Source organism: Haemaphysalis longicornis, unplaced genomic scaffold (genome assembly GCF_048455015.1).
Source record: "Haemaphysalis longicornis isolate Haplotype H1 unplaced genomic scaffold, Haemaphysalis longicornis Haplotype H1 scaffold_12, whole genome shotgun sequence".
Taxonomy (NCBI): domain Eukaryota; kingdom Metazoa; phylum Arthropoda; class Arachnida; order Ixodida; family Ixodidae; genus Haemaphysalis; species Haemaphysalis longicornis.
In genome coordinates, this window is record NW_027526225.1 from 91476138 (window position 1) to 91499615 (window position 23478).

Here is a 23478-nt window from a genome sequence, read left to right on the forward strand (position 1 = left end):
AGCTTCGCGTTCAACCATCGTCGCCATTACACGGTGGAGTGCATAATTTTTTTTTTCACCCGAGGATACGTAAGTTCACGTTAGAAAACCTTTGATAACCTCAAAGGTCGGCGGTGGTGTTCCTTTACCTGAAGCGGCACTTCAACGCAGTGACTGCGAAAAAAAGTTCACGCATCTCCATGAAGTGAATCATGGCGAGTGCGCGAAGCACTGGGGATCATGCTTAGCGTAAATCACCCGTGGCGTTGCCCACTCGCGCATGTAAATGAGTGACAACGCGCGTGTACAGTATATACAATTCCAATCCAATCTAATACAATTCAATTTAATCCAGCCCAATCCAATACCTTTCAGTTCAATCCAATTTAATCCAACCCAAATTCAATCCAATTCAATCCAAAGCCAAATCCAATCCAATTCCATGCTCCTTGCGCATGCGCAGCACACTCTGTACACTGACGCCAAGTCACGGACAAAGCGAGATCCTAAGGTGCTTCGCACATAAAACTTCGAGTAACAGCTCAATGGTAGCATCTGTGAGTCCAATGACATTCGGTTTGAGGGCTGTCGAAACGCCCCTTGAGGAGGGTTATTACCGAGATGAACGGCCAGTGGAGCTGGAACTGGAGGAGCGCCCAGATCCAGTCCCAGGTAGTGGTGTCGGGCCACTGCTTGGGCGTTATGTGCATGTAAGAGTATCTGCTCTGGTACACCACGAAATCGCTGAACCGCGGGTCTCCGGCAGCGCGGTACCACAGCTCCGCTTCGGGGGCCACGTTGACATCCAGGTACCGCTCGATCAACTCTGATGTTATGTCTCTGCAGGCGAAGCAATCAAAAAGTTTCATTTTCGACCTCGGAATTTTGCAAATCTTATGCGGAAACGCGAGTCAGCGTAAAGAAATCAATGGCATACTTAGCAATCCACATGTTTAGGTAAATAGCATCAAGCAGCGGCAAGCCACTTTCCTGTGTCTAAAAAAACTGTGGTTGCTTCCTCTGTCATAGGAATCAGTCAAACACGAAAGTGAAATGTGCAGCGAAATCTGCAGATGAACATGATTTGCGGGTCGGCGGCTGTCTTGCGGATGTGCTTGGCGAGCGACGTCCTGCTGGCGGGTCGCTCCGGCAAAGGTGTACGGCGTCATTTCCGTGACGGATATGACGTCAGGGAAATCTTGGGGTATCGCGGCATAAAACACTGTCGTGTTAAGATATAAAACCTGAAAACGAACAACCTTAAGTATAACGTACTCTTTAATACTAAAGGTTGCTTCCCCTCAATAAGACCCTGCGTGCAGGGGTGCACTTTTTACAGGCCGCTTGCTTCGTTATACTGGTGTCACTTTCGTGACGGATATGACTTCACCGAAATCGTCGTGTATCCGGTAGTAAAACACGTTCCTGTTAAAAGAAACAAGTTAACAAACAAGAAACAAGAAACAAGGCCACCATGGCAGTTGATCTGATGGAGTAAAAAATTATCAGGAGGAACTTGAGTCTGCTGATGTGCTTTGTGGGAAAAAGCCTGGCCACGCTTTTTAATAAGAATTTGTAATTACAAGCCCTCTACTGCTACATCGCATTTGCGTGTCCTTATTCGTTCTCGTTCATTCGTCTTACGGTGCGAATTATGTCAGCAAGCAAACTGGCACGCCACAACTTCCCTAGAATCGGGCCGCGCCCCACCCCTATTCTAGAGAATTAAGTTGAAATATGAAAAACGGTGCGCGTGGTTTTTTGTAGAAAAAGTGGTATCACTGAAAAGTTTAGCTGTCAATTTAACACTGAGAACGGCCACGGACATGGACGAAGCGCCACGGACATGGCGCGGCTTGTGCCACTATGCCGGCACGCCGCAGAAAAAAAAAATAAAATAAAAAAAAACGCCAGCGTGCGTCGGCTTCCCCGTTTCAACCCGATTCTCAACGGTGGTGTCAACAGGGGTGTTATTAATCGCACTCACATTGGAGTCGAGACATTGCTTTGCGTTCGGTGTGGTAGAGTTTGGAACGTTCAACACACATCATGTGCTTACCACAGACCAGTACCGCCATCCCGCGGAACACGACGTAACCAGTGACGGCACACTCACATGGTTGCCTGCATGCGTGCATCGCCGGTGAATACAGCCTATATTATCCGCATTTTAAGCGAGGGGCTGCGTCTGCGCAGTAAGAATAAGTTTCCAGAGGGCTTTCCCAACCTCATGGCTGCGGAACATACTCGGCCCGCCGCCAGGGAGCGCAGCATGCACTGAAAACCATGAATTGAGCTGTTCGCATTTCAATTTATAACGATAGTACCTGTTAACCTCACGTGCCATCCCGTTAAGGTGTCACGGGACCAGCGCTGTACAGGAAAGTTTACGTTTTCAAGTTATACTATTGTTAATTTTATGAAACGGGCACATTAGAACAACAGGGACAACCTTTGTTCTACCACAGGAAACAAGCGGAGATATATCTGCAGGATAAGCCACACTTTCATTGGCCACCATAAGGACAGTGTCTGAAAACGTGTCATACTTATGTGTCTTTCGCCAAATACAAAAAAAAACATTTTTCTTTAAGCTGCATACATAAATGAAAACATAGTTCCGCGAAAAAGGAATGGTTGGACAGTTTCCGCTTATGTAATCATCCTGAAACCATTGCGTTGTGTTGTGCCGGGATGCGGTGTTCTTCGGGGTTGTTTTGCAACGAACTGTTAATAAGGGCATGGACATCACACTCCTTATACAAGTCAGCTCTTGACTTTTCGAAATGCTACTCCAGCAAGACTCGAGCACATCGTCTGGGATTGCCTCGCGTGCCCGGACGAATCAAACACAAGAACGATGCCACCTGCCTTCGAGGAGGCGGTGCGGACTGAAGACCAAAATCTTCAACTCCAGGCTGTCCAGCGAGTCATCGTGGCGCTGGCCAGGCAGGAGGACCCCGGCGACCCGGTGACGGGGAGCGGAGGACCCCTAGCCGGGTTGGCTACATCTGCGGTGACGACTCCGGCCAAGTCATGAAGACCTAGCAATAGGACTTCATTCGCAGGCCCCAAAGAGGTTTTCCCAATCCAATTCGAAATGCTACTAGAGTGCCCTATGATACATTTGTTGTGATGGTATTGTATATCCCGCGGAGGTGCCGCATGTCTGACAGGCATGCGGGATCCCCTCGTGCAACGAAGTCCATTTTTCGGGAGCAGGCTGCGTTGGTGCGGAGCATTTATGCGGCGCAAAGTGACGTACCAGAGTGGCTGCATCTGTTGGAGGCGTGTGCTCGCGTGCCGGAGTTTTGACGGACGACTTCTAAATGCAGAGCATTTCAGTAACTCACGATGTCACCCGCGTTGTCCCGTCGTAGTCCGCACCCCTCTCCCTACACTATATAAAAGAAAATACTATCCGGCGCCAGGTTTCGATCTCTCGACCCTGCGGGCGGATCCCTCGATCCCTCAACCCTGCGGGCATGGTGCTCTACCGACTGCGCCACAAAGCCGACACAGAACGGGACGCTATGAACGCGCCTTATATCGTTGACTCATTGAAATTACTGCTGACGAGCGCTCTCTCGTCAGCAGTTGCCACAAGTGCAACTACATTAACGTAACGCAAACTACTTAACGTCGTGCGCCCCCGGAAATGCTCTGCATTTGATCGTGCCCCTCGCGAGGGGGATGTTTATACAGGAACTCCTACTTCTAGCGGACTCATGGCGCCCTCTTTCTGCCATTGTAGAGACTATGAGGCGGTCTTCGAAGGGCGCCAAATTTGAATTCTACAAAATCGATTTTCTTTTTCTTTTTGTCCCGTCGTCCACCTTCATTTCGTTCCCGGTTTTCCCAAGGGCCAGCCAAGAGCCGCCCATTTGTTCTTCGTCCCAACGAGGCGGTGGTTACCGCGCAATCCTTGCAATGGATTAATAGAGAGTTTTAGCTGACCGTTTCTGACAGTCCGCTCGGCTCCGATAGCGAGCGGGAGCGCCATTGCGCATGCGTGGCACGCTAGCGCGCTACCGGCGATACCGGAGCGGCGCCCCGCTCCGCTAACCGGGGCCTCTTAGCAGACCGTCGCGGCAGCTTACGCTACCGTGCGGAACAACAACATGGCTGCCCCCGCGATGCGAGCGCGCTAGGGCGAACTTCGTTTCTTCAGTTGAAACACGACCAACGAAGCCGCGAAAGCGCTTCCGAATAGGCAAAAGTGCCACACACCTCAAAGATCTTTAGAACGGAAGCGAAAAACGTCGACCGAAGCGCGGGGCTGCTTCTACGCAGCGCCGAGAAAGACAGCCTTGGCTTGGCTATTCCAAGGTTTATTGGCTTGTTTATTGATATTTAGAAAAATTATACCGTGTCAGCGGCTACATAATACAAAAAAAGGTTAAATGAGGCCAAGAAACACAGTATTTTGGTGTGCTTGAAGACCAAATACAAATTCTTATGTTTCCTGTAGGATGAAGTTTCGGTTTACACGCGCGCGCGAAACGACCAGTCACGCGAATCATTCCCCATCGAGGGAGATACGGTTATCGCTTAGATAAAAGCCTTTCGGCTGCTGACGCTCCGGTTGCGCTGAGCGGTACGTCGGGAGCATAGCGGAGCGTCAAAAACGGTCAGCTAAAACTCCCTAATATGCAACTGTTCGCGAGCTGCCCGCGACAACGGCGGCGGTACCATGACGTGGTGAAGTTGCGTTTTCTGCCGGACGTCGTTGCGTCCGCGCCGCCCGCCGCGCGAAGATGCCTAGTCACGCCTGTCTAGACAGACAGTTGCCTTCGCTCGCAGACGATGCTTCAGCCGCAGCGCCTCTGGGACGCTCGGAATTCCCTTGTTGCCGTGCTTGTATTTCGGGCCGTTTTACGTTGTTCTGTGCATAGAAAGGTCGTGTGAAATGTTGGGCATGCTTTCCTCGATTGGTGTGCGAGTTGTGCCGATATGTGTAGCAGTGACAGAGACGTGGTTGAGGGTGTTCTCTGTGGACTAAACGACGACTGATATCCGTCGGTGCCGCTGTGCAGTTTCCGCCGGTATTCTCTGCCCTCTGAACTGCAACAAAAACAACCTTCCTGCTGGCTGGAGTCTTCAAAAGGTGACAACTGGTTAGGTTTACCATTTCCAATCCAGATGTTAGTCGGAAAGTTCGCCCCAACAAAAAAATGCCGTGTCGGGGTATGCAGTGCGCCTAAGGTCTGTTTTTGTGTCGGTCGCAGTGGTGATAGAGAGACTGCAGGTGAAGAGCAACTTGGGGGACGTGTTCCTGAGATTTGTGCTTTGACTAATGACGACGACGACGATGATGATGATGCAAGGAGTTTCCCTACGGAAGTTGTATGCCGCCGGCTGGCTCGAAAGATGGATCAGCACGCAACCAAGCTTACCGGTAAGCTTACTTTTTCAACCACCCTTTTCCCCTGAATGGAAAGAGGGGTGCTCTTCGATTTAGTCTCGGACTCACCGAGAATAGCCCCCGGATATTCCGAGGATTCGTCACGCCACAGGTATGTACGCGAAAAACGAATGCTGGATTTCTCTTCCGGGACTCCGCGGTGAGTTGGAGTCTGTACATAGAATAGCCCCAGCGTATAATCCGCTCACGGGAAATTAAGAATAGCCACAGTGGCTGCGACATACGGGTTCGGCAACTAGCAAGATTTTCCTGACTGCACTTTATGCACCTTGGTGCGCTTCGTGTTCCGTGACTGCGTTCGTGATTTACCCTAACATGTATGAAATAGCAGGGTCAGTTTTTGTAACGGCAGTAGAGCCGTCTGCATTTTTGCGATTCGAGAACCGGTTACTACGATCAGCAAAGGCTCCCATGAACTCTCGCGGGAACTTCTACGTATACAGATATTTGGGAAATATCGCGAAATGCTACGGATAACGCCGGTGACGCCTGGTTATAGCGAAGTTTGCCTTTGCGTGAAACGTCATTGCGCCAGGTGAAGTGCTTTGTGGGCAGCGCGCAGACGCTTCGTCACTATGTCCAGACACCTGGGGCGGTATTCTCGAGTTTTGGTCCCTTTTGCGTCCCTTTCAAAAGTGTCCCTTTTGGCGAGTCCTCATTGGCTAAAAGCCAACAACCGGAAGTGACGTAACGCAAGCGCGGCAAACCTACTGCCAACGGTGCCAACCTTCCTCCATGCTGCCAACGTCCACCTCTTAACCGGAAGTTACGTCACGATGAAAGGGACGCAAAAGGGACGTTTTCAAAAGGGACAGTTACGAGAATACCGCCCCTGGTCGTTTTCTGTCTGTCCGTCCGTCCGTCCGTCCCCTCCGTACGTCAATTGAACCACCCCGCCCAAAGTTAAAGGAATTCTAGAACGAGTAGTTTATAAAACAACCTTTATAAACTACAAAATCTTGCACCACGCGTCATACCTGCCAACATTATTGCGCAAAAAGAAATTATTAGGCATTGATTGATATTAGGGTTTAACGCGCCGACGCAACTCCGGCGATGAGGCGCGCCGTAGAGGAGGGTTAATTCCGGGCTCCGGATTAATTTTTAACGGCGGAGCTGTTGTAGAAGCCGTAAGTCCGGTGTTGCAGAAAAAAACAGCAAGAACAAAAAAAAAAAAAAAACTCCAGTGCTGTCACCAAGCGCTACCGCGCATGTAATGCTTGGCATAAGGAACACGACGATATCGATGCAAATAATCATGAATGCTACTAGCACAGTGCAAAACAACGACGGCGCATGTAAATAAACAATTTCAAATTTGTACGCATGCGTGGTGAAGTGTCCTTCAGTGCTCACGCATAAAAAGATCCTGTAGCGGCGCAATGGTTCAAGGCTTGCGCGAACTTAATGCAAGCTTCGCCAGTTCGGGTGGTGGAAGACTGCAATGCTGAGGATGACCTTGCATCCACCACTCGCCGCGAAGAAGGCGACGACCTTTTCGATGCATATGACGACGATTACTAGCACCTAAACTGTGCAAGTAAACAATGACATTGAAACTTCACCATGTGTCCGGCAATGCTCACCTACAACAGCTTCAGCACTCAAGTCTTGCGCGTGAGTGGAGGTTTCTCTGAATTTTTTCAGCTGCAGTGATGTGTATCTTCTTGGATGACTGCTAACGTTTGTAGTATGTACTAATTAATTGCAGTTTTCCACGCTTTAAAGAAAATGGGCGGAGATAGCACAGTGGTAGCACATCGGGCTACTACCGTAAAGACCCAGATTCTAAGCCTGGCGGATCACCCGCGTGTTTTTTTTTTTTTTTTACTCTTTACAATGGCTGCCATTTTTTTTTACCAGACAACTACCAGCACAACAACAACGGTTTTTCGCAGAATGGGACACTTAAAGGTTCCGCCTCGAAAGAAAACGCCCACTGCCTCAGTGATTCCTGTGGTAGCTGAAGATACATCGCTGCACTACTTTCATACGTCGTCTTCAACTACGGGACGCACACAGTAGAAGACGTATTGCTCTAGTGGCACTGTTAGTGCGCTACTGCTTGCTGGTCGCGTACATTGTTCTGCTGTCCCAGCTTTTCCAGACAGTCAGCCTTGGGCCACTAGCTGCGGCGAAACCGAGTCGAGCATGACTTGTACCACCCCAAATTTAATGGGGGAGGATAGAATAAGACTAACCAAAGCGCAGGAAATCGCGAGAAGGCGAAAAAACAAACAAACAAAAAACAAACAAAGAAAGAAGGAAAGAAAGAAAGAAACAGACAAACAGAGGAGAGACAGACAGTTGGACAGACAAGCAAGCAAGCAAGCAAACAAACAAAAAACAAACAAAAAAGCAAACAAACAAGCCAACAAACAAACAAAAAAGCAAACAAACAAGCTAACAAACAAGCCAACAAAAAACACAAACAAACAAACAATTACACAGACAAACAAACAAGCAAGCAAACAAATAAAATGATTACCATTTTGTTGAATATTTGTAATGAGCTAAATTCGCTAATAGAGACGAAATGAAATGGATGGGCGGACGGGTGGATATGAATGGATGAGTGGATGGAGGGGCGCACAAATGAATTGATCGATGAATGGATGCATGGGTGGTCGAATGAACGGACGGACGGACGAATGAATGGACGAACAGACAGAAAGAGCGATGGACGGACGGGCAAATATATGGATGAATGAGAAAGAATTAGGTAATTGAGCAAAGAAAGGTAATAATTGCTGCAGAAATCCTGCTCAACAATTTCAAAGACAGAGCTTTCATGTCGTGAAGCGTAATTGAAAACGTTGAGGAGTACGAGATTGCTGCTGTTTCATCATACGAACAAGTTTCTCATCAGTGTTTAACGATTAACTTGCCCCTGTGGAAACTACATGATGGTTAGGAAATCCACATTTATCAGCACATGGCTCACTCGAAACCTCAGCAGTCATTCAGGCATTACGAAACCAGGGTGTAGACGAGCATTATGTAAGAATACTAGAGGATATTTACAATGGGTCCACAGCTACCATCATCCTCCATAAGGAGAGCATTAAATAACTATAAGGAAGGGCGGCAGACAAGGAGACACAACCTCTCCAATTATTTTCACAGCATGTTTACAAGAAGTATTCAGGAAATTGGATTGGGAACAGGTGGGAGTAAGGGGTAATGGAGAATACCCCAGTAACCTCAGATTTGCTGATGACGTTACTTTTCTAAGTAACTCGGGAGAGCAATTGCAAAACATGTTTAACGCGCTGGACAAACAGAGTAGAACCGGGGTCAGAAAATAAATATGCAGAAAATAAAGTAATGATCAATAACCTCGGGACAGCACAGCGTTTTGAGATAGGTGGCGAGGCAGTGGAAGGGATACATAATAAGAATGGGGCTGAGTGCATTCGGCAGGCATTCTCTTATAATGAATGGGAGCCTACCATTGACCCTGAGGAAAAAAGTGTATGACAGCTGCATCTTACCGGTACTCACCTATGGGGTAGAAACTTGGAGGCTCACCAAGAGGGTTCAACTTAAATTGAGAACGACACAGCGAGCAATGGAGCGGAAGGTGATAGGTGTAACGTTAAAGGACAAGAAGAGAGCGGAGTAGGTAAAGGAACAAACGCGTGTTAAGGACATATTAGTAGAAATTAAGAAGAAGTAATGGACGTGGGCAGGGCATGTAATGCGAAGGAAAGATAACAGCTGGTCATTAAAGGTAACAGAGTGGATGCCTAGAGAAGGCAAGCGTTGCAGGGGGCGGCAGAAAGTTAGATGGGCAGATGAGATCAAGAAGTTTGCGGGGATCACTTTGTCGCAGTTAGTACAGGACCGGGATAATTGGAGATTAATGGGAGAGGCCTTTGCCCTGCGGTGGGCGTAGATATGCTGCTGTTGATGATGATGATGATGGTTCACTCACCGGCTTTCCATGAGTCCTTCTTTAACGGCTTTGGCGAAGTCCAGAACCATTTGCTGCATCTCATATTTGCTGCTGTATGCCACGCACATAGCGCATTCCAGTCCACTGCAGTATACGTGGCAGGTGAGTACAAAAATTCACGAAGCCACTGTGCGCTGAATATATGGATTCTGAAAATATCGATACGTGAATACCATTGTTAAAGCTTCGTGATTAAATAGGCGCTTAGTTTTTTTATTTGCAATTCCCAGGGCCTTGTTTTTCCTTCGTGATGGCTTGGGAGGACTGATTGTTGTACGAAACAAACTCACATGATTATTATTTCAATTGTTGATTTGTTTGTTCGTTTATTGATATTATGTGGTTTCGTTTACGAAATATATAATAATGTAAATACTGTTTACCTTTCGTATGTACATACTAGCACTACACGTGTTTTACTTCAACAACGCAAAAAATCAAGACAAAACCATCAACATCCGAAAATCACGTGAGTTAACATTCCAATATTGAATAGCGTCGTTCCTTTAACCACAGTCCTTCAATGCTTTTCTGGTACCGAAACTCCGGCCGCAGTTTCGTACAGGGACAAAAGCTGCAGCCAGGGTCGCTGCTGTCAAGGAGGGAGCGTTCCGCGCCACCCGCGCGCGCAGCGCACTGCTGAAGCTATCTGTCCGTTCGAGGCAGTTGTTGACAGCCCAAAGAATATTCTGCTATCACTCATATTTAGTTTGACATACAATGGGGTCGCTGCATTCGTGTGTGAAGAAGTTTTCTTCGCTTACTTTTGCAAGATATCAACGCTTCGATGGAGCCAGTCACGCCTACCAGCAATTATGCATCTACGCGTTGCTGCAGCAGTTTTTTTCCGAACGTTGAAAAAAAAATATCCGAACGTTGAAAAACACTGCGGTTGTGTCTATGCAGATCAAAATCGGAGCAGTGCAAAATAGAGTGTTGCGTGTTGGCTTTATGCACGGATTGACAGATTGTGCATATGCGAGGGGTGGGGCGGGAATGTCAATGCCTTTCTTGCGGTCAGCTAGGGTCTGCATACTGTGGAAAGTGTAACTGCTGTCGTGCAGTGCGTCTTGAATTAAGCGTGCGGTGCAATGATGCAAAGTGATGGCAGCTGTTTTTTTTTTTTTTTTATAATACCAACACCGCGCATGCAAATGCCGATGCATAGTTTACTGCTTGCAATACGAGGCCATCACAATAATCTTCAGCAGCACTCAATATCTATGACTTACACTTATATTTAACACTGCCACGACGCGTTCGTAAGAAAACGAAGTGCACAATTTCGAAGACTTACTGTACACCGGCAATCAAGAGCAGACAGATCTGTCGGTATACGGATTACGTCTGAGCAGGCGGCACGACAAAATGCAGCGGTTATGGTTGATACATTCGTTGATTCATTGACTGCTGCATACACCTTAACACATTTTGTGCATTTTGGCGGCGGCAAAAGATTTGAGTGGGAATAGTTAAACATATTTTCACGAGAAGACAAACAAGAGGGCAGTATAGAACATACCGCTGTGCTCGCAACCATTGAGAACGAAGATGTGTGTGCGCACAGCCGGCATGGCCTCTTTCATGGCCGCAGTATAAATAGTGCAAATTCGTGTAAATTAGGGTAGTGTAAATAGTGTAAATAGTGTAATTTCCCCTGCCGTCACGTAACGATATAGTTGATGCTCCTGGTTTGCAGCAGCCGCAGTCCCTTTTCCGTCCACTGGATTTCATGTACTGGAACCTGCCCCCTACTCGAATCCACTCATGTAGCAAAGTCCACTATGCCGTTCGCTTGCAGTTGTGCCCACTGAGGCACAGATATGCACTAAAGGGACCCTGCAACACTTTCTTCAAATTTTTTTTTTTAAATCTTAAATGCTTGCAGAACACCCAACACACCCACTACTTAGGTTAGGGCAGGGGTCTCAAAGTCACATCAGTGAGCGGGCCGCAGTCACGAATTTTAGTCCCGCAAGGGCCGGGAGGGTTAAACGGAGGAGGGGGGGAGGAGGGGATGATTAACGAAATATCAGATAACGCTGCCATTCCGGAATGGAGCTGTGCGTCAGGATTCGAGACACATATCGATACCAATCTCCAGAATAACTAAAATGTGGATGCCTATTCTGAAATATCAAATATTTGTTAACGATTATGCTTCAACATGTGGTGACTGCATTGGATGCCTCACAAAAAGAGCCTTCAGGGCAGCTGCGTCTCTGTATCGTACTATAATAAACGGTATTGATAGTAATTGACGAGAAAATATTGCCAGTTTCATTTGTGAAAGTCACAAAACTTTATTTTTTGAGAACCTCAATGTGGCTGTTATTGTTTTAAACATGCTGGCTTGATGCCTGGCAACGCTTGGCTGCGACTAGAGAAGAAATGTCCGCATGAACTTCTTGTGCGGAAACGATCCTCATGATCGATCACAGGTGCTCATTAGTCATCCTCGACCGGAGAGCTTACTTGTTCACATTCAGCAAGGAAAACAGATGTTCGCACAAGTAGGTGCTTCCGAACATGGCAATGATCCTTGCAGCCTGTTGACGAAGCGCCGGGAAACTTGCATTGTCAAGAAGCTTGTAGAAGTCTGGTACAGCCACGTCCTGAAATGTCTGCTTCAACGGAGCGTTAGCTATCAGCTCAAGAAGTTCCATCTGTAACTCGGGCGCTGCGTCATCCACTGGCACCAAAAACAGCAACGAAAAAATCCGGAATTCATCGGCGAGGCTGGTGATGTCTTGGAAGCGTCCTTCGAATTGTTTTTGGAGATCATGTAGGAGGTCAGCGAAGTTATCACAGGATTGTTTATCCACGTTCTCCAGTGACCTCAGGGTTAGAAAATGATCAAACTTCTGACTTCTCATCTGTCTCTCCCAAAGCTGCAATTTGGATTGAAAGGCTTGAATGTCGTCATGCATTTCCGTGATCAGTTTGTTTTTTTCCCTGGAGTTTAACGTTAAGGCAGCTCAAATGATCAGTGATATCACTGAGGAACGCAAGGGAGTGAAGCCACTTTTCGTCTGACAGCTCAACAATGGCCCTGTTCTTGCTCTTCATGAAGGCGTCAATTTCCTCTCGGAGATCAAAAAATCGTTTCAACACTCTTCCACGACTCAGCCATCGCACCACTGTATGGTACAAAATTTCACCATATTCGCTGCCAACCGCTTCTAAAAGAGATACAAATTGGCGGTGGTTAAGAGCTCTTGAACGGATGAAGTTCACTGCGCTGAGCACGATTTCCATGACGCTCTTAATTTGCAGAGACTTGGCGCAGAATGTTTCTTGGTGCAAAATACAGTGAACCGCGGCAAATTGATTGGTCATTCCGAATGCAGCGCGTTTCCTCCGCAATTCACCAACAAGCCCGCTCTTGGATGCCACCATTGATGGCGCACCGTCTGTATAGCCAAACAAACCAACTTTTCCCACGGTAGTCCAGCGTGTTCGACCACTCTTTCGGGAACAGAAAGAATATCCGCCCCTGTGGTCGTGCTTTTCATTGGGATTAAGTCCAAGAGTTCCTCAGTGACGTTCAGGTTTTTGTCTACACCCCTTACAAAAATAGCACATTGTGCCTTGCCTGTTATGTCAGTGCTTTCGTCAACTGCAATATAGAATGCTTCAAACTCGTGGCATCGGTTGAATAATCCTTTTTCAATGTCTTCACTGATCTCTTTAATTCTGTCGGCGACTGTGTTTGGAGAGAGGCTTATTTTCTCGAATGTCTTTTTCATGCTGGGACAGGTAGCACCAGCAACTCCGAGCAGGCTTAACGAACAGGGCTTGGAAGATTTGGCAATAAGCTCAGAAATTACGAAGCTTGACCGTACCGTTTAGTCGCTTGCTTTGGCCGCCTTTTTGAACAGGTTTTGCTGCTTTCCCAATGTCGCCTTCAGTTGAGTCACGGTGTGGTCGCGAACGTTGCCAGTAAGAGCACCATACTTCTCGTGATGACAAGACATGAAGTGGCGTCGAACATTGTACTCCTTCGGTACAGCCACAGTCTGATGGCAGATTAAGCACAACACCTTGTTTCTTGAATCCGTGAAGAAATAAGAAAGTTCCTATCGCTCCTGAAAGCATCTCTTCTCGTCTTCCACTTCGCGTTTTGCAGACTGCTTGGACAACGACATTATTGTGGCTCGCTAGACTTCAACAGCAGAAAGCTTCGTGTTTGCAGATCGTACAAAAAAAGGTCAAAAAGACACCTGTCACATTTAGGGAGGTGACAGGCACGTAGCAGCACAGTTAGTACGCTCTATCATGATTGACTTGGGGCGCCGCTACCATCCACAGTGCTGTCAACAGTTTGCGAGTCGGAGGATAGGCGCTTGGTTTGGCGTCTCAATTTGCGCACGCGAACAGACATGTGGCGTTTGATGTCTGGAAGTGACAGTTTCTAAGAGCAATGTGCAATCTCTTCCTCAGCAGCGAGATGTCACTATCTCACAGGCCATAAATAACGCTGCGACACACCCCTAAACGCACGTGGGTGAATTTTAGAGCCCGAACCTAGAGTCCGACGTGCGGCTGCACCCTTTTCGCCACAGCTGCAGCGCAGTAAAAGTGTTTGACACAGAAAAGCAAATATCCACAAACACCATACAACGCCCGGAAAACTTCACGCTTTCGAGGAAGCCTGGAAAACTCCGGACAAGCCGCCGTCTTCTCATTAGTGACCTGCAGCCCCGTTCGCATGGTCATAAAACGCCGCGGGCAGTTTCTCCGCGGCCTGTGCTCGCCCAGTCCTGTGCGCACTGTAGAGTGCTCGATCCACAAGTCGCAGTTGCTTGTGACCATTGTGCACCGGACTTAACGGCGCCCGAATCGAGGGGCCTCCGGAAAAGAGGGGTGTCCGCTCTGAACGAGAAGCCGTCAAAGACGATATCCACGCGTTTTCGAGCAGTGTCTGGCCACCTGCGCCCTTGGCTACACAAGCAGGGCGCGCAGTCACGCATTCGCTTAAAAAACAAAAACAAATGAACCAGGACACTCATGAGAGGGCAGCGGGCCGCAATAGAAGGGTCCGCGGGCCGCATGCTGCCCGCGGGCCGCGTGTTTGAGACCCCTGGGTTAGGGGGTCGCAAAGTACCTCAGCCGAAAATTACTGATCTATGCCCATCAGATAACTTGTGAACTCGCTCAAAAAGTTTTTCTCTCTTTCCCTGTCTTGAAGTTCTTTGACGGCTCGAATTACGTCACTAAGGCCATGTAGCGGCTGTTGGCCGGTTTTCCTTCAGTTGCAGGAATTGACGCTTTTCGGTAGCAACTTTAAAAAAGAAGCCACAAAAACAAAGCAGAAATGGAAGGCGTATCTGGTGCGACGAGCAAATCACGCAATACCGCTCCGTGCTGGCGATAACTATAGCGTTCGCAGTGATTCCAGACGCGAAGGGAATAGTGAAAGCGTTTATCGAAATTGTTGCAGGGTCCCTTAAAGCTTACACAAGACTTACATTCATTTAATACTAAAACAGTGCTCTAGACGGGACACAAATAAAAAGGCTACACCCACATAGCGCTGTGTGCAGCTCTGTCTGTCTCTGTGTGTGTGTGTGTGTGTGTGTGTGTGTGTGTGTGTGTGTGTGTGTGTGTGTGTGTGTGTGTGTGTGTGTGTGTGTGTGTGTGTGTGTGTGTGTGTGTGTGTGTGTGTGTGTGTGTGTGTGTGTGTGTGTGTGTGTGTGTGTGTGTGTGTGTGTGTGTGTGTGTGTGTGTGTGTGTGTGTGTGTGTGTGTGTGTGTGTGTGTGTGTGTGTGTGTGTGTGTGTGTGTGTGTGTGTGTGTGTGTGTGTGTGTGTGTGTGTGTGTGTGTGTGTGTGTGTGTGTGTGTGTGTGTGTGTGTGTGTGTGTGTGTGTGTGTGTGTGTGTGTGTGTGTGTGTGTGTGTGTGTGTGTGTGTGTGTGTGTGTGTGTGTGTGTGTGTGTGTGTGTGTGTGTGTGTGTGTGTGTGTGTGTGTGTGTGTGTGTGTGTGTGTGTGTGTGTGTGTGTGTGTGTGTGTGTGTGTGTGTGTGTGTGTGTGTGTGTGTGTGTGTGTGTGTGTGTGTGTGTGTGTGTGTGTGTGTGTGTGTGTGTGTGTGTGTGTGTGTGTGTGTGTGTGTGTGTGTGTGTGTGTGTGTGTGTGTGTGTGTGTGTGTGTGTGTGTGTGTGTGTGTGTGTGTGTGTGTGTGTGTGTGTGTGTGTGTGTGTGTGTGTGTGTGTGTGTGTGTGTGTGTGTGTGTGTGTGTGTGTGTGTGTGTGTGTGTGTGTGTGTGTGTGTGTGTGTGTGTGTGTGTGTGTGTGTGTGTGTGCGTGCGCGTGTGCGTGCGTGCGTGCGCGCGCGCGCGCGCGCGCGCGCGCTATCTGGGTTTAGCCTCTTTCGTTGCGACCCGTCTTCAACGCTGTTTTTGTATGAAGTATGAACCAAAGAACCCGAACACTTCGCATTAATTTTTAGGTGTGAACGAATCGCGATAAAATGGGTGCAGTAATCACTGAGGTCCCCCAATACATGCCCCTAACCCTTTGATGCCCAGTGTTGCTCAGAAGCAACATCTCAAACAATATTCTTTTCTCTCGCACTTTGTGGCTTTGCTTCGACATGTAATGCCATCTATCGACAGACAAAGGATCCCAGACATTAAAAAATTAAAGAAGAGAGGGCAGCACGTACTTCCGTGTGCTAAAAAAAAATATTGTTTACGCGTGTTAACTCGCATCCAGTCCGGATTGTTCAGTGTTCTAGTGACAGGTAACCGAAATTGTGCAAAAATCTTTGTTATTAGAAATGATAGCAATGGAAAATTTACGTTATTGTCTTCACGTACTTGAACTATAAATCATGCTTATCAAGGTAGCTCACTTGTTCAAGTGACATATGGGCAGCCAGTGTGCAGTGTGTCCTAGTGTCCATCCTAATGAACCATTTTTACTTCATATTTGTGATGTCGGAAGTCCTTTTATAAAAGATCATAAAAAAACTTATCACCCGCTTAATCATAATTATAAACTTTTGGGCATCAAAGGGCTAAGCTGCACTGATAATACCGGTTGTAGCCGTCATACGTGTTAACCATTCATTTAAGGTCGCACTCTGCCTGCAGTGCGTGTACAAAATCCTGATACCTCACCTGGTATCGGACGAAGTGGCAATCTCCACTTGCCCTAGTGTGGCTTGCACCTTTTTGGGCAGCAATTCCAGCACGCCCACGGCACGAAAAAGTACTCCAACGTGGCGACCTGCACCTCTGTTCGCGAGTAAGTGGTAGTAATAACTGTTAGCAGAGAGAGAGAGGGCACAAGCTCCCTGGCTGTTCGGGAACGCTAGGTGTAGGGGGAAGGTAAAACAGCTCAAAACTTCACAACTCACAAGTTCATAGAAAAGGTCATTGCTCGTAATCACATTCACTCAGCAATGGAGGGCTACAAAGGGCTCGCTGTAGAGTATAGCTGGAGCAATGAGAACAATCGACTGAGATCAGTACACCGGTTTGTAGAGACCACTGGCTAAGGCGTGTTGGGATAACCATTCAAGAAAGGAAGGGTCTGGTATTAGTAAGAAGGCTATCAAATAAAGTACAGCGTAAGAATCTGATAAATATTTTCGTTACCATTGTCCTTTTATTTCCTCTACATTTACGAGCACAGCAAAAAAAAAAAAAAAAAGATCGTTTGGGTAAGCCCAGCATGGGGACAGTCACGGGATGAACAGAGCGTTTTCTACAGCGTCAAGTGTTCTGATATAATAGGGGCTCGGGAGGCTGGCGTCTCCTGCCGTCGTCGTCGTCGTGGTAACCGTCATTTCGTGTAGTCACGGTACTAAAACACCGGGAAACACGTTTACGCCTCACGCAAGAACGTAACGCATACTAAAAAACAACACCGGAACCATTGTTTACGCCTCGCGCTAGAGAGGTTCGTTCTTCGAAGACAAGAGGCTTTCACAGCAAAGCTGTATACTTCTACCCCCAAACGGTTTCATATCCGTTGGCAAAAACGCCAGGGCGCATGCTTCGCGCCTCCCCATTTTTCATGTTCGTGGAGATGGCGCGGGAGTTTTTGGATGCATTTCAAGGGGTAGGCCCTTTTGGGGGGCTAGATGTCTGGCTGTGTTTGCAAAGCTGCAATGGGATTCTCAAGAATTTCAGTGCTCTCAAATTACTTCTTTCACGCGAAAAATAAAACTGCGACGACAGCTTTCGGGGAAATTTCTCACGCCTTAGGATCACAACATGTGACCGGTAAATCGGGGAAAACAAAAGCTACCTGCTTATTGCCCTTATTCTCACACAGCACCGACTGAAGAGGCCCACACACGCGTTCGAGTTGGCCACGCCAAAACGCAAGGTCGTCTATAGCCGCATCTACGCAGTTTACGCAGTTGGAAGCGATAGCTCTCTTAGCACAGCCATTAGTTGCCTGGATTACAACAGTACGGAAACGACGCTGCACTGTAAACCAGCTCTTGGAGCAACCGTCAGCATTTTCCCGGCCCTAAGGTCTGATGTAAAGGGAGTTCACCTCGTACGCCTCGGTGGAAGACGCGGGGAGGTGTCCTAGTGCGCTAAACACTTGAAAAGAAAAGGGTTCTTTCAACCCACGTACGCCACCAAACTGGGCTACACTGTTCTACTGGTCTACACTGGTCTACTAGTCTACATTGGTCTACAGGAGCACCACATTAGGGGAAATGGCACGGGAGTAAATCCTTGTATCTACTGTAGGTCGGCTGGTTGGTCAGTGAAGACGCTTCTCGTGAGCTCAACCAACTGACGTGTTCGACAGCCATAATGCTTCAAACTGATTTCAGTTGCCATTGATTGTGCGCCGAAGACTCGGACGTACACGCGTGTTGGCGTAATTGGTCTCTATCCTAAAACAACGCTGCAGTCGTGACTAAAGAGGTGCGACTCAAAAAATAAACGAAAATTCCTTCGACATCTTTCCTTGAAAATGTGGCAAGGAAAATTGGGGAACTCACAGGTCTGCCAACGTTGCCATACATAACGACGTAATTTCAGAGAGGATGGATCCGATCTCGAAAGCGCTGCGGTTAAGGTTTCGAGTGCTGAAGAGAAAGCCTGTCACTTTGCGGACGCCTGTGCGGGACAGTATGCGACACATCTGCAAGTGGAAAAAAGGGAAGAAACAATTTAGGTCTGAGCATTCTTTCTGGAAAAAAGGCAGCTGCAATAAGTCGGAAAAAATAACCGATTTTTAAGCATACTGTCGTATGTAATAAGCGTTGAGAGAGAGAGAGAGAGAGAGAGAGAGAGAGAGAGAGAGAGAGAGAGAGAGAGAGAGAGAGAGAGAGAGAGAGAGAGAGAGAGAGAGAGAGAGAGAGAGAGAGAGAGAGAGAGAGAGAGAGAGAGAGAGAGAGAGAGAGAGAGAGAGAGAGAGAGAGAGAGAGAGAGAGAAAATGCTTTAATGTGAACTGGTGAGGTCAGCCCTGCTAGGGACAAGGCTTGCTACACCCCATGGGGGGTGACTACGTTGATGAGTGGTGAATATTAGACATTAGGGGTACAGCAGGAAGAAGAAAAACAAGAAACGTTAAAAAAGAGAAAAGAAACAAAATAATGCTGCCAGCAGAGTCCGGACATAAAAATACGATTGAACAGGAAATCGTTAATGTAAACACTGAATCAAAACGAAAAGAAAACGACGCAAAAGGATGAGTAACAACACCAACCCCCCCAAAAATACATAGATGAACGCCACAGTGCGAAAGAGTAGATATCGTGACACACTTTCTCTGTCTATGATCTCGAGAGATTTGTTCAGTTCAGTCTCTCGTAGGAACTGGAGCAGAACTTTTGCACCTAAGGTACTGTCGGCACTATTCCCCCATGGCCCAAGAAAATGATAAGTTCGAGCCTGCCGCCATGACGTACACGAGACAGGGAGCTCGCTGAAGTTTTTCGCGCAGCAGCGAATCGAGGACAGACGTACAGCAAGTTATTTACAGTCTCAGGCACAGCGCAAGTCCGGCACAGGGGGGAATCTTCCGAACCTATCTTATACTTATACGCGGCCTCCTTCACACCGCTTGTTGAGGCCGCGTGGAAAGCGGAAGTTACAGTGCGGGTCAATAGCCTGCAGTGGTGGATACCTGTGATGAGGGTCCTGCCACTCCGACATTTATACAGTCCAGAGGATCAAAGACAACAATGCGCCTGTTTCTAGTAACAGTCGTCACGCTAGTAGATAAAAAACAATCGGTCTCTTACTTGCTGAAACCTTATTACCCCGATGTAATAAGACTGAGGCAGTGTGATGTTAGTACGTTTGGCGAAACGACGGTTGCCGTCGGGCATGGAGGCCACATGATCCGGGATGGAACCCTGACGTATAATCCAAAGCACGATCGTTTGAAACCACGTGGGCTTGAGCACCTTGTTCGACCAGCTGTAAGCGGCTGAAACGTGATCAACGTACAAATTTCCCATTTATAGACGGCTTGCAAATCAGGGACGGTGCTACGAAATACACCGACGACAGCTTGACCAAGAGAGATTTTTATTCTAGGTACATGTGCTAAAAATGGTATGAATAAAAAAATATAAGTATAAACCAAGCAATTATGTCGGTCACAACCAAAACCATATTTTATTGTAGTAATGAGGTGCTGCGCCAGTTCCACCCGGCTGCCCTAGTCACGAATTTAGGTACATGCTTGTACTGAAGAGTCTGACAACGCGTATGCTCTCTTCAGCTCTCATCAAAGTTTATTTTCTCTTCCAGTCAGCAAACAAAAAGTCCTTTCTGGGCCGTGTACGGTTTACTGCATTCAACCTAACATTGTTTCTTTTTTATACAGTTATAAGCTCTTCTCCATCTCATAATCATTATGCATGCCACCCTCTACCTGCGTCATTTTCCCGCTTCCCCTTCCCTGACCCAGAGTAGCGGGCCAGAACCCATATAATCAGGCCGACATCTTTGTTTGTGTTTTCATTCAATTCACTAAACATTAATCCATATCTCTCATTTCTTCTTTGCTTCAGCCAGTCCCCCTCGTGAACTTGTTTAATCATATGCCAGTAAAAACGATGTAAAGGCTCCGATTTTGCTAGTAAGGGGAGCGGTCGTTGGATTGAATTCCGGATTCTTGATCAACATTTTCGTACGACAACAGCGTCCCAGACATTTGACTTTCTAAGTCGGACAGTAGGACTTTGTAGAAATCAGAATGAAACGATGTGCGGCAAATGAGACCAACGCTCAGTGATCTTCGAAAAGGTCTTGGGAAAATTACAGCCTATCTGTCTGCGTCGTTTATAGCCCCGCCATTTATTTGTGCGCAATTCCAAACGAATGAGCGGTGAAGGATGTCGATGTTTACTGCGGAATACTCGAAGCGCGAGTATTCTGCCTCCGGCACTGATGAACTGCCGTCCGGTTTGATTTCCGAGGTAGATTCTCCCAAGTTGATGCCCTCCAAAGTTATTCTGCCTGAATGCTTCATTGTACCCGCATGCATCGATTCCTGTACACCGTGTGTGCGAAGTTGGGCTGCTTGTCCATGAAGCTGCATTGGCAGTACTAAAAAAATATTTGTTTCAAAGACGATAGCCTTCGAAATCGAGGCTTCGACGGACGCCCGTCTGGTCGGGAGTGACATTGAAGTACAGAATAAAGAATACGCCGACCACAAGAGAAAATAAAACAACGACGTTTCGGCACCCCGAACGGGAGCCTTGTTCTCTTGTGGTCGGCGAATTATTTATTATGCACTTCCACGATAGCCTTTCTTGAGCTGCTGTCTGTCTGTCTGTCGGTGACTAGATTCAGCCACCCGGCCAAAGTAAAAAAAGAATCTGCGCAATAGTCTTATATACCCACAGCTAAATCTTAACGTCTAAGTCCCTTATCAATGTTCATACTTGTCAACATTGTTGAACAAGGCATTACGCAAATATAAGGCAGACGATCAATACACAAGTTACATCTGCAGTGTTCCTTTATTTAGAAATTCACGGATGCTAAGTTTTTGCGACAGCAAATAAAATACAATAGTATACATCAACTGCAGAAAACCGTCGCCTGCTGTTGCCCGCGCCATTTGGTGGCATTGTAAGAAATCAAACGGCAACAATAGCGAAAGGCTCCACTAGATATGTTCCACGTTCCGCTTGGAAGGCACGTGAAGTAGGGCAACGTGGTTCTATAAGCGTTGTAGTAGGGTGCCTCGATTCACGAGCGTCTCCGCCGTACGGCAGCGCTGGCATCGAGGCACCCTAGTTGGAGCAGTGGAACGGGGTAAATTTAAATTGACTTGAGCAAACCTCTAGCGTGTTATCTTGGGAGGAACGAGACGGGAAAGGAACAGCATGAGAGGTAAGAGGGAAAGAGAAAGAAGGCATTTACTTGGCAAGGGCTTCATTCGAGTATCGTCTTTCGTCGATGTTTGCAACGAAAGGAGCAGATACACGGCCATTTTTTTCTATCAAGAACGATCCCAGCTAAAGGCATAGACGGCTATTAATTATGTTAAGTATAAAGGTAAGGACGACATTGTTATCAGGAAATCTCGCAATCAAAACACACATCTGCCAGGCGTTTTCTCCCTTTGAATAATTCACCGCAGTCTCTAATGTCTTTTGATGGTCTCTGAACGCACTGTAATGTTGTTAACAGGTGACTAGAAAATAATGTCGGCAATCTTGTATTCGCGCGCACAACGCGTATGTATCTTTGATGGGTAATCCATACGGAAATATAATTTTTAACTGCGTCAACGAGCATAAAGAGTTTCACGAAGCAAGGGTGGCGTTTGCTGAGCCCGGGAAGGCACGTTAGGAGACCCGACACGCGTGGCGGCACGTGAACAGGACAGGTTCACCTTCACCGTGCACGGATGACGCTGATTCCTGCGGAGCGCGCGGGTGTTTGGGATATTTCCTCTACGGTTCTAGTACAGCGCGGGCGCTGAACAGGGTACTGCGCAGTTGCGGAGTCCGGCGGTGCTCTGACGCGTTTTTAGGATCCCGGTTTCCTAGGCTTCGCAGTCTTAAAAATATCTGCCAAAGTTCTGGGGGGTACTGAGCCCATGGCGCGTGAGTGACGCACACGCATTTACGTCAGAATGACCTAGAGCGGAGAGAATTCAGCAGCGAACCAGAATACTTGTCGCTCACAAAAGCCCTCGTCAGCTCGCTTAGTTCGCTCTCCGAAATGCAGGCATCAAACTCTAGTGTATCCGATATACACTGGCGTGTGTGCACTTTGCAGTTCTCCTGCGCTGTCGCGGCTGTGGCAGTCGTTATCAAATACTCTCTGTCCGTCGAACCGGGCTTACGCAGTGATACACAAATACGGAACAAAAAGGGGCGCTCAAATGGTGTGACTTGAGTCCTGTCATAAGCTATATGTGTAGCGGGGTTCATTATCCACCGTGTTGTTTGAGTGGGGCGTTCGCGTTTGCGATTGGGCACATACTTTCATCTCTGTCGTTCCTGTTTTCTGTGCGCAGCTCCAAACACGAGCCGATTTCAATTATCCCGCGGCTCTCTGCTTCACGCGCAAGGCTTTGCGCTGCAGGGGTCATTTTCTGAAGAACGTCAAAAGTGAAAACCAGTGTTTGTCAGTATTTTGGTGCTCGTTAAAGTTTCCCAGGTGGTCTAAATCATTCCGTATACAGCACTCCACTGCGGGGCATCATATATATCGCAGGTGTTTCATCGGCGCGTAAACACCACCAACGTAGGCATTTTTAGAAGGGTTGGGAAATTTTGTGAACGGAAGGAACAATTTGAAGAGGGTGTTAAAGCAAGTAAAAGCAACCCTCTTCCCATTACGAGGTTTTTCTCTTCGCTGAATGCCATAGGTTTACACCCGCAATCAGACTCAAACGATAAGGAGATGTCCGAAGCGCTGACTCAGCAAATCTGGCCTTGAAATTTTTGATCTTTCAATTAACACGGTTTGCCTAGTGGATACCAGGCACGAACAACACTCTAGTCTCAAGATGGTTGGTATGATATGGGAGCAAAGTGTTTGCGCAGTGGTCACGAAGGAGTTGCGTTCTATTGAGCTACGGCGCTTGGTGGTGATCTACGGCCGAATTTAGTTGCAATCACACTCATGACTATTGCAGAATCCGGTGCTATTGCCAAGTTAAATAG

At 47.5% G+C, this 23478-nt stretch overlaps 1 protein-coding gene across 4 annotated transcripts in view; it reads right to left on the bottom strand.

Annotated features, from left to right (window-relative positions):
- The window catches only part of LOC144163015 (isoprenyl transferase-like), a 33289-nt gene that overhangs the window by 2225 nt on the left and 7586 nt on the right, over positions 1–23478 (bottom strand). For 2 of the 4 annotated variants that reach the window (XM_077693788.1, XM_077693789.1), the window contains 5 exons: positions 19582–19769; positions 18333–18475; positions 16483–16599; positions 9342–9446; positions 597–819 (listed from right to left, as the gene is read on the bottom strand). In XM_077693788.1, the coding sequence (XP_077549914.1) occupies positions 597–819; positions 9342–9446; positions 16483–16599; positions 18333–18475; positions 19582–19769 (776 nt within the window). The remainder of the gene's footprint in view (positions 1–596; positions 820–9341; positions 9447–16482; positions 16600–18332; positions 18476–19581; positions 19770–23478) is intronic. The other 2 variants (XM_077693790.1, XM_077693791.1) reach the window with 2 other exon arrangements.